This window comes from Lithobates pipiens, unplaced genomic scaffold, assembly GCF_037356315.1.
Source record: "Lithobates pipiens isolate NorthernLeopardFrog02 unplaced genomic scaffold, aLitPip1_a1.2 Scaffold_30, whole genome shotgun sequence".
NCBI classification, from domain to species: domain Eukaryota; kingdom Metazoa; phylum Chordata; class Amphibia; order Anura; family Ranidae; genus Lithobates; species Lithobates pipiens.
The window spans coordinates 30,602,180-30,613,660 of NW_027507791.1; the positions used below are offsets into that span (position 1 = coordinate 30,602,180).

The window sequence follows — 11,481 nt, forward strand, 5'->3', positions numbered from 1 at the left end:
AAAGCAGAAGCTTGTAGCTCCAGTGTTTCCCAGCAGCCACCATCAGGTAAAGACTGATTACAGGGCTGCTGGGAGGGTATTTAGTCCCTGCTCTACCATTCCCTCTTGCTTGTGTTTTGCCCGATAGCCAGATTCATGCTTGCTGAGTTATGCCGAGTCAAAAATCCCTGCCTGATCTTGCTCCTGCCCTGCAGGCTATCTACTTTCCTTGTTTCTGATCCCAGTCCTGGTTCCTCCTTCCTGACTGTTCCTTGCACCTCCAGTTAATCTTGTTGATTCGCGCTTCCCTTTTGCCTGTATATATTGTATTATAGTTTGTTGGTCAGGTTTTCCTGTCACTTGGTTATTTAGGCATTTTTGTTACTAGGTTTACAGTTCGCTTTTCACGTTTGCAATGCGTTCAGCTTGCTGGTGCTTGGATGTTTTTTTTATTTTTTTATTTCATTATTAATAAATCTTACTACTTTAATGATACACAGTCTGGTTACAGTTTCCTGAGTGCAGCTACACTGATCTGGTCATCTCTGTTGCTGGGTGAAGGCGGTCGGTATCCCTGACAGGAGGACAACACATCGAGTGGACTGACGAGGTTCCTGTTCGGAAGTGCTGGCTGTTGGTTTTCAGGGAGCGGTGTGGCACCCATATCGAGTTAGAGTTTACATTGAAGTAGGCACGTTTGAGGTTATTGGACACAGAGGGGGGGGCCCCACCGTTGTGGGGCCCACTGGTCTACAGTGCAGAACGATTGCTCTGAGAGATCGTGAGTACATTATAAAGAGCAGGTATCCCAGGAATCCTATAACCCAGGATCTGCCGCCCCTCTAGTGACCGACGGGATACACTACAGCACAAAGTACAGGTGCCAACCAACGGAGTTAGGAATATTTCCCGATTTCTGTAATAGACAGCAATTTATAGTTTGGCTTTAAGTTCTTCCAACTTGGACGTGATGAACAAAGCTGAAAGGGGTAGGGAGAAAAAAAAAAAAAGAATTATCAGTACTGGAGTGAAAGAACAACAATGACAGGAGGGACAGAAGAACAAGGAGCAACGGAGGAGCAACGAGAGGGAGGACGGAGGAGCAACGAGAGGGAGGACAGAGGAGCAACGAGAGGGAGGACAGAGGAGCAACGAGAGGGAGGACAGAGGAGCAACGAGAGGGAGGACAGAGGAGCAACGAGAGGGAGGACAGAGGAGCAACGAGAGGGAGGACAGAGGAGCAACGAGAGGGAGGACAGAGGAGCAACGAGAGGGAGGACAGAGGAGCAACGAGAGGGAGGACAGAGGAGCAACGAGAGGGAGGACAGAGGAGCAACGAGAGGGAGGACAGAGGAGCAACGAGAGGGAGGACAGAGGAGCAACGAGAGGGAGGACAGAGGAGCAACGAGAGGGAGGACAGAGGAGCAACGAGAGGGAGGACAGAGGAGCAACGAGAGGGAGGACAGAGGAGCAACGAGAGGGAGGACAGAGGAGCAACGAGAGGGAGGACAGAGGAGCAACGAGAGGGAGGACAGAGGAGCAACGAGAGGGAGGACAGAGGAGCAACGAGAGGGAGGACAGAGGAGCAACGAGAGGGAGGACAGAGGAGCAACGAGAGGGAGGACAGAGGAGCAACGAGAGGGAGGACAGAGGAGCAACGAGAGGGAGGACAGAGGAGCAACGAGAGGGAGGACAGAGGAGCAACGAGAGGGAGGACAGAGGAGCAACGAGAGGGAGGACAGAGGAGCAACGAGAGGGAGGACAGAGGAGCAACGAGAGGGAGGACAGAGGAGCAACGAGAGGGAGGACAGAGGAGCAACGAGAGGGAGGACAGAGGAGCAACGAGAGGGAGGACAGAGGAGCAACGAGAGGGAGGACAGAGGAGCAAGGAGAGGGAGGACAGAGGAGCAAGGAGAGGGAGGACAGAGGAGCAAGGAGAGGGAGGACAGAGGAGCAAGGAGAGGGAGGACAGAGGAGCAAGGAGAGGGAGGACAGAGGAGCAAGGAGAGGGAGGACAGAGGAGCAAGGAGAGGGAGGACAGAGGAGCAAGGAGAGGGAGGACAGAGGAGCAAGGAGAGGGAGGACAGAGGAGCAAGGAGAGGGAGGACAGAGGAGCAAGGAGAGGGAGGACAGAGGAGCAAGGAGAGGGAGGACAGAGGAGCAAGGAGAGGGAGGACAGAGGAGCAAGGAGAGGGAGGACAGAGGAGCAAGGAGAGGGAGGACAGAGGAGCAAGGAGAGGGAGGACCGAGGAGCAAGGAGAGGGAGGACCGAGGAGCAAGGAGAGGGAGGACCGAGGAGCAAGGAGAGGGAGGACAGAGGAGCAAGGAGAGGGAGGACCGAGGAGCAAGGAGAGGGAGGACCGAGGAGCAAGGAGAGGGAGGACCGAGGAGCAAGGAGAGGGAGGACCGAGGAGCAACGAGAGGGAGGACCGAGGAGCAACGAGAGGGAGGACCGAGGAGCAACGAGAGGGAGGACCGAGGAGCAACGAGAGGGAGGACCGAGGAGCAACGAGAGGGAGGACCGAGGAGCAACGAGAGGGAGGACCGAGGAGCAACGAGAGGGAGGACCGAGGAGCAACGAGAGGGAGGACCGAGGAGCAACGAGAGGGAGGACAGAGGAGCAAGGAGAGGGAGGACAGAGGAGCAACGAGAGGGAGGACAGAGGAGCAAGGAGAGGGAGGACAGAGGAGCAAGGAGAGGGAGGACAGAGGAGCAAGGAGAGGGAGGACCGAGGAGCAAGGAGAGGGAGGACCGAGGAGCAACGAGGGGGAGGACCGAGGAGCAACGAGGGGGAGGACCGAGGAGCAACAAGAGGGAGGACCGAGGAGCAACGAGAGGGAGGACCGAGGAGCAACGAGAGGGAGGACCGAGGAGCAACGAGAGGGAGGACAGAGAAGCAACGAGAGGGAGGACAGAGAAGCAACGAGAGGGGGACAGAGAAGCAACGAGAGGGGGGACAGAGAAGCAACGAGAGGGAGGACAGAGGAGCAACGAGAGGGAGGACAGAGGAGCAACGAGAGGGAGGACAGAGGAGCAACGAGAGGGAGGACAGAGGAGCAACGAGAGGGAGGACAGAGGAGGAGTGACAGGAAGGACAGAGGAGCAACGAGAGGATGGACAGAGGAGCAACGAGAGGGAGGACAGAGGAGCAACGAGAGGGAGGACAGAGGAGCAACGAGAGGGAGGACAGAGGAGCAACGAGAGGGAGGACAGAGGAGCAACGAGAGGGAGGACAGAGGAGCAACGAGAGGGAGGACAGAGGAGCAACGAGAGGGAGGACAGAGGAGGAGTGACAGGAAGGACAGAGGAGCAACGAGAGGATGGACAGAGGAGCAACGAGAGGATGGACAGAGGAGCAACGAGAGGATGGACAGAGGAGCAACGAGAGGATGGACAGAGGAGCTGTGACTAGAGGTGCATCAACAGGACAAGCAATGGAGCATCGAGAGGATGAAAAGAGAAAGGAGGGACAGAGGAATAATAACGGGAGTAGCTGAGAAGGAAGGAATGGAGCAATGAGAGGGAGGACCGAGGAGCAACGAGAGGGAGGACCGAGGAGCAACGAGAGGGAGGACCGAGGAGCAACGAGAGGGAGGACAGAGAAGCAACGAGAGGGGGGACAGAGAAGCAACGAGAGGGAGGACAGAGGAGCAACGAGAGGGAGGACAGAGGAGCAACGAGAGGGAGGACAGAGGAGCAACGAGAGGGAGGACAGAGGAGCAACGAGAGGGAGGACAGAGGAGCAACGAGAGGGAGGACAGAGGAGCAACGAGAGGGAGGACAGAGGAGCAACGAGAGGGAGGACAGAGGAGCAACGACAGGAAGGACAGAGGAGGAGTGACAGGAAGGACAGAGGAGCAACGAGAGGATGGACAGAGGAGCAACGAGAGGATGGACAGAGGAGCAACGAGAGGATGGACAGAGGAGCAACGAGAGGATGGACAGAGGAGCTGTGACTAGAGGGGCATCAACAGGACAGGCAATGGAGCATCGAGAGGATGAAAAGAGAAAGGAGGGACAGAGGAATAATAACGGGAGTAGCTGAGAAGGAAGGAATGAAGATTTCCCAGCAGCAGTCCTCACCGGTGGCCTCGTTGTACACCACAGAGTCATCATGACTGCGGACCCGGCAGCTGCTGTAGACTTTGCGGCCGTCTACCTTCTCCACTCGGCTGTCTAGGATGACTGTGGATCCCAGAGGAATCGGACTACAGACACAAAGAGAACCTCATTACAACTCTCCGCTACCATCAATAATTCCTAAATTCTCCCCAATATCCCTACTGCAACTCCAACAGCAACCCCCCCCCCCCCCCAATCACCATTATCTTCAGGATTTCCCAAGTGGTCCAAGAGGGACCCTGAATGCGACTTCCCTCAATTTCATATTTTACTTGATATGGCTGATAAAACCCAATGCTGGCCACACACATTACAATCTGATCATATAATCTCCGGACAGCTATGCAAGTGTGAAAGCCTACCTCCAATCAAAGCAAATCCGGTCAGGTAGCTCCTACCACCACTTACTTCCGATAGTTGATGTTCAGGTTGGCCGTCACAGACCGCCTGCAGCTGAGTAGAATTCCCGTCGCCGTGGTCTCGTCTATGATGGCGGCGATGCAACCTCCGTGTGCGTACCTAAAGAAGGCAAAAAAAGAGGGGGGAGAGGTGGAGGCACAACAAGTTGGCCAAGAAACCGAGAGGATTCTGGGTAGGACAGACTGGAGGAAAAAAAATAAAAATAAATGAAAGCTCACCCTCGGGGGCCCTCCGTATAGGGCCCGGGCTGGAATATGCAGATTGTCCTCTTCTCTGCCTCGTTATAGAACATACAATACTCAAAGCCGACTCCATCCTGGTCAAGGTTCCTGGTGAAGAGACGAGTTTTCCTGTCTGCCTCCAGACTTATACCTGTATAGAGGTCACCAGAGGAGCTTACACTCTAATGTCCCCTCCCCCACAGTCACATCAGTCCCTGTACCAGAGGAGCTTACATTCTAATGTGCCCCCCCCACAGTCACATCAGTTTCTATACAGAGAAGCTTAAACTCTAATGTCCCCTCCTCCACAGTCACATCAGTCTCTGTACCAGAGGAGCTTACATTCTAATGTCCCCTCCCCCCCACAGTCACATCAGTTTCTATACAGAGGAGCTTACACTCTAATGTCCCCTCCCCCACAGTCACATCAGTCTCTGTACCAGAGGAGCTTACACTCTAATGTCCCCTCCCCCACAGTCACATCAGTCTCTGTACCAGAGGAGCTTACATTCTAATGTGCCCTCCCCCCCACAGTCACATCAGTTTCTATACAGAGAAGCTTAAACTCTAATGTCCCCTCCTCCACAGTCACATCAGTCTTTGTACCAGAGGAGCTTACACTCTAATGCCCCCCCCCATGGTTACATGATCCCTCACCCTCTTGGTGGAAATTGGTGTTGTAAGAGGAAATTCTCATCCAGCTCTGGTCTCGGCTCAGCTCCTCGTACAGTCTCTTGGTGTCGGGGCTCCAGGTGGGGTTGGGTAGGGAATAGTCCCGCGGTTCCTGGTTTGCACAGCAGGGGGCAGCCTGCGGATATCAGAAGAGAGATGCTTTCTTGTTATGGGTTCTAGATCACCAGTTTTCCCCTATAATATTTACACAGATTGCAGTGACCTGACCCGCCTATGGGGGGGGGGGGGGGGGGGGCGCAGATTCATGTGTTTCAACACTTTTTATTGTTTTCAATAAAAAAATAAAGGACAGCACTTTACCAGAGGGGAGGAGCCATCCCATCTATACTCAGCCATACTCATTCATACTCAGCCATCCCCATCCGCGGCTCATCCATTCCCATTCATGCTCATCCATGCCACTACAGTGCCTCACAAAAGTGTAATAAGTAGTCAAATTAGATTTGAAACTTATGCCTCTAGAACACCTGAAGGTGCTCCCTGCATGTTGGGCCTCTGTATAATGCCAGGCTGTGGAAAAGTCTCCCACATGTGGTATCGCCGTACTCAGGAGGAGTAGGAGAATCTAACAACATTGTATAAAAAAAAAATGCATTTTCATTTTCTTTCCACATTTTCCAAAAACTTGTAGAAAAAAAATGACATGTTCAAAAGGCTCATAGATTATACATTGGGGTGTTTTCTTTCAAAAATGGGGTAACTTTTGGGGCATTTCCGTTGTCCTGGTGCTCCAGGGCCTTCAAACATCTAAGAGGTAGTCAAGAAATGATATGTGTAATTTAGGCTCCAAGAACACCTGAAGGTGCTCTATGAATGTTGGTCCTCTATGTATGGCCAGGCTGTGTAAAAGTCTCACACGTGATATCGCCGTACTCAGGAGTAGGAGAATTTATTTTGGGGTGTAATTTTTGGTATGTACATGCTATGTGTTAGAAACACTGTAAATGGACAACATTGTGTGTAAAAAAAATAAAAAAAAAAATAAATAAAAAAAAAATAAATAAATAAAAAAAAAAAAGGGTTTTTATTTTCTTTACACATTTTCCAAAATCTTGTAGAGAAAAAATGACATGTTCAAAAGACTCATAGATTATACATTGGGGTTTTTTCTTTCCAAAATAGGGTAATTTTTTGTCCGTTTCCATTGTCCTGGTTTTCCAGGGCCTTCAAAAGTGCAAGAGATAGTCAAGAAATTGTGTATGTAATTTATGCTCCAAGAACGCCTGATGGTGCTCCCTGCATGTTGGGCCTCTGTATAATGCCAGGCTGTGTAAAAATCTAACACATGTGGTAACGCCGTACTCAGGAGGAGTAGGAGAATCTATTTTGGGGTGTCATTTTTTGTATGTACATGCTATGGGTTAGAAACATTGTGTAAATGGACAACATTGTGTGTAAAAAAAAAAAAAGGCGTTTTCATTTTCTTTCCACATTTTACAAAAACTTGTAGAAAAAAAATGACATGTTCAAAAGACTCATAGATTATACATTGGGGTGTTTTCTTTCCAAAATGGGGTAATTTTTGGGGCATTTCCCTTGTCCTGGTTCTCCAGGGTCTTCAAAAGTGCAAGAGGTAGTCAAGAAATTATATGTGTAATTTATGATCCAAGAACGCTTGAAGGTGCTCTATGAATGTTGGGCCTCTTTGTATGGCCAGGCTGTGTAAAATTCTCACACATGTGGTATCACTGTACTCAAGAAGAGTAAGAGAATATATTTTGGGGTGTAATTTTTGGTCTGCACATACTATGTGTTAGAAACACTGTAACTGTACAACATTGCGTAAAAAAAAAAAAAAAAGGCGTTTTCATTTTCTTTCCACATTTTCTAAAAACTTGTAGAAAAAAATGAGATATTCAAAAGACTCAGATTATACATTGGGGTGTTTTCTTTCCAAAATTGGGTCATATTTGTGGCATTTCCCTTGTCCTGGTGCTCCAGGGCCTTCAAAAGTGCAAGAGGTAGTCAAGAAATGATATGTGTAATATATGTCCAAGAAAGCCTGAAGGTGCTCTCTGAAAGTTGGGCCTCTCTGGATGTGGCCAGGCTGTGTAAAAAAGTCTCACACATGTGGTATTGCCGTACTCGGGAGGAGTAGTAGAATGTATTTTAGGGTGTAATTTTTGGTATGCATATGCTGTGTGTGAGAAATAACCTAATAATATAACAATTTGGTGAAAAAAAAAAAAAAAAAATCTTGATTTTGCAAAGAATTGTGGAAAAAAACTACAACTTCAAAAAACTCACCATGCCTCTAACTAAATACCTTGGAATGTCTACTTTCCAAAAAGGAGTAATTTGGAGGCATGTTAGGGTCTCAAGAAATTAGATATGCCGTCAGTACTTCAGGTGTGATCAATTTTCAGTGATTGGCACCACAGCTTGTAGACTCTGTAACTTTCAGAGACCAAATAATATATATACCGATTTCAACGTTCTCCAGGGCCACACTTCACTTCACCTCACTTCCGACAGCCCAGCCCCCTACTGGCTGAGGTTAAGCAGCTCATTTCAGATCTCCAAGTTCGGACAGTTCCTGGCAGCACCCCCCTCTAGTCCCCACAACACATTGCCACCCCCGCCCAGCACCATCCATCCCTCCAGTCTCCACAATGCATCCCCACCCACACCCAGCACCATCCATCCCTCCAGTCTCCGCAACGCATCGCCACCCACGTCCTGCACCAGCCATCCCTCCAGTGTCCACAATGCATCGCCACCCACGTCCTGCACCATCCATCCCTCCAGTGCCCACAACGCATCGCCACCCACGTCCTGCGCCATCCATCCCTCCCGTGCCCACAACGCATCGCCACCCACGTCCTGCACCATCCATCCCTCCAGTGTCCACAACACATCCCCACCTACACCCAGCACCATCTATCCCTACAGTCTCCACAAGGAATCCCCACCCACGCTCAGCACCATCCATCCCTCCAGTGTCCATAACGGATCGCCACCCACGTCCTGCGCCATCCATCCCTCCAGTGCGCACAACGCATCGCCACCCACGTCCTGCACCATCCATCCCTCCAGTGTCCACAAAGCATCACCACCCACGCCCAGTATCATCCATCCCTCCAGTCTCCACAATGCATCACCACCCACTCCCAGCACCACCCATCCCTCCAGTGCCCACAACGCATCGCCACCCACGTCCTGCGCCATCCATCCCTCCAGTGCCCACAACGCATCGCCACCCACGCCCAGCACCATCCATCCCTCCAGGGTCCACAACGCATCACCACCCACGCCCAGCACCATCCATCCCTCCAGTCTCCACAAGGCATTCCCACCCACCAACATCCATCCCTCCAGTCTCCACAACGCATCACCACCCATGCCCAGCACCATCCATCCCTCCAGTCTCCACAAGGCATTCCCACCCACCAACATCCATCCCTCCAGTCTCCACAACGCATCACCACCCATGCCCAGCACCATCCATCCCTCCAGTGTCCACAACACATCACCACCCACCAACATTCATCCCTCCAGTCTCCACAACGCATCACCACCCATGCCCAGCACCATCCATCCCTCCAGTCTCCACAAGGCATTCCCACCCACCAACATTCATCTCTCCAGTCTCCACAAGGCATTCCCACCCACCAACATCCATCCCTCCAGTCTCCACAACGCATCACCACCCATGCCCAGCACCATCCATCCCTCCAGTCTCCACAAGGCATTCCCACCCACCAACATTCATCTCTCCAGTCTCCACAACGCATCACCACCCATGCCCAGCACCATCCATCCCTCCAGTCTCCACAAGGCATCCCCACCCACACCCAGCACCATCCATCCCTCCAGTGTCCACAACACATCACCACCCACGCCCAACACCATCCATCTCTCCAGTCTCCACAACGCATCCCCACCCACTCCCAGCACCATCCATCCCTCCAGTGTCCACAACGCATCGACACCTACACCCAACACCATCCAGTCTCCACAATGCATCGCCACCCACGCCCAGCACCACCCATCCCTCCAGTCTCCAAAGGTGTAAGAGTGTTAAAATAAAAGTGGGTGCACCGAAGGACCCTGTGGGATTCGTTGGGATGACTAGTGGGTGGGCCCTGGAGAATGTGGGGGGTCGGGCCAGGCCTAAAGCTGTGCAAGGGGCCCCAAAATTTCTGATGGCTGCCCTGTATAGAATAGATATTCCATTGCCCCTTACCCCCCCCAGTTCAACAAACTTCCCCATGGGGGTAAGCTCTTTACTGGAGCGAAGGGGTTTGGGGGGGGGGGGGTGTCTACAAAGTGTTAGAGTTGCCTATATCTCCACTTATCCCATGGCGATTGCCCATATCTCTTGTGTACTTCACCCCTTGTACACCAGGGCGGGGGCAGATTTATGACATGTGATCTTTGTCCCGGGGTCAGTGAGTGTGAGGCGGCGACCTCACCCAGCGCTGCAGTACTGGCTCCTGTGGGGGGGGGGCGGCAGCAGGGTGTGCAGGCTCATGGAGTGACAGAGGAAAGGCCCCCCCCCTCCCCCCACTGGGGACACAGCGAGGGGGTTAATCCCAGCACCCACCGATCAGTACTCACGGAGAAGCGGCGATCGCTGTGCGCCCCGGCGGGGGTGCGGTGACTCCGGATGCTCCTGGAGAGTCTGCACAGCATGGTGCCTGTGAGGAGAGGAGACAGGAAGTAGATGAGACGGGGACACCAGAAGTCTATACATTATCGGGGGAGGGGACAGCGCAGGTCACATGACCATACACAGGTGACAGATCAGATAACAAGACCTTTATACAGAGGAGGGGCTACCAGACACACATGTTACGGAGGAGAGGTATATCGCTGACACCATCTGTGGAGCTGTACAAAGTTCATGTGATTGATACAAATACAGGAAGAGTCATCAGGGGCTCCGCATCAATTCCCCTCCCCCGAACACTACATATCCCAGCATGCCCAGTGTGCCCTCCCCCCCACACCAGAGCACTACAAATCCCAGGAGTACCAGAGCCGAACTACAAGTCCCAGGAGAACCAGAGATGAACTACAAGTCCCAGGAGAACCAGAGATGATCTACAAGTCCCAGGAGAACCAGAGATGAACTACAAGTCCCTGGAGAACCAGAGCCGAACTACAAGTCCCTGGAGCCAGGCTAGTGCTGGCCTACAAGCTCCAGAGTCCAGCCCATTTCCTGCTGGGAGTTGTAGTTCCCCTGTTGCTGTCTATGAATGAAGAGCTCACCTGTCCCGCCAATCCCTCCAATGTCCTCCTTAACCGCTCCTTCTAGGACAATATCCCGCCCACACCTGTCCCTGTGTGCGGAGACATTTTTCCGAAGCCTTTGCCTGGAGATGAGGGAGCCGGGGCTACAACAACATGGCCGCCACATCGTATAGAACCTAAAGAGGAATGCGGCCTCTAGTGGTGACGGTGAACCCGAACACCGGCGTCACCACCAGAGGCCGCGCTCTTTTGTATGTCACACACTGTGTGGCGGCCATGGTGTTGTAGCCCCAGTCCTTTCATTTCTAACGGAGACTTCAGGAAAATGGCTCCGGACAAAGGGACAGGAGGGGGGATAGTGCTGGGACTGGGGAATCAGGGAGGAGAGTTTATCATTAATATTATATGGTGCTTCTGGGACTTGTGGTTCATCTTTGGTCCTCCTGGGACTTGCAGTGCTCTGGTGTGGGGGAGGGTACACTGGGCCTGCTGGGATATGTAGTGTTTGGGGGAGGGGAATTGATGCGGAGCCCGACGACTCTTCCTGCATTTGTATCAATCACATTTCTCCCATAATAGACTATTTCTGGTCATCGTCTCTCAGATAATACACTGTAATATAATTGGGGGTTGGGGGGGGGGGGAGGGGGGTTGCAGCTCTGAAGTGTTTTTGTGTGTTTATATTTTTTTTTTATTATTATACCTTAAAAAAAAAAAAAAAAACCCAGTGTTGCAGATCTCGGCACTTACCAGGTCTGCCGTTACCTTCATTTCATTTCCAATATCTCTAAATTCTCCTTTTTCCTTGGTTTTCCAGTGACTCCACCCCCTTCCAGGGTCCCACGGAGCC

At 51.9% G+C, this 11,481-nt stretch overlaps 1 protein-coding gene across 1 annotated transcript; it reads right to left on the minus strand.

The window, feature by feature from the left end:
• Positions 1–412: 412 nt before the first annotated feature.
• LOC143942567 (acyl-coenzyme A thioesterase THEM4-like) lies at positions 413–10,315 on the minus strand. Its single transcript, XM_077463918.1, has 6 exons — positions 9,996–10,315; positions 5,400–5,550; positions 4,740–4,893; positions 4,510–4,620; positions 4,063–4,187; positions 413–959 (listed from the first exon to the last, which is right to left on the minus strand). The coding sequence occupies exons 1-6, from the start codon at positions 10,068–10,070 to the stop codon at positions 913–915; spliced, it is 663 nt and encodes a 220-aa protein (XP_077320044.1). The 5' UTR covers positions 10,071–10,315; the 3' UTR covers positions 413–912.
• Between the last annotated feature and the right edge of the window lie 1,166 nt (positions 10,316–11,481).

Coding starts and splice junctions, on each gene's coding strand:
- LOC143942567 (XM_077463918.1), bottom strand. CDS start 10,070: ATGCTGTGCAGACTCTCCAGGAGCATCCGGAGTCACCGCACCCCCGCC. Junction 4,894..5,399: donor CACCAATTTCCACCAAGAGG/GTGAGGGATCAT, acceptor ACCTCTATACAG/GTATAAGTCTGGAGGCAGAC. Junction 4,188..4,509: donor CTGAACATCAACTATCGGAA/GTAAGTGGTGGT, acceptor TTGTGTCTGTAG/TCCGATTCCTCTGGGATCCA.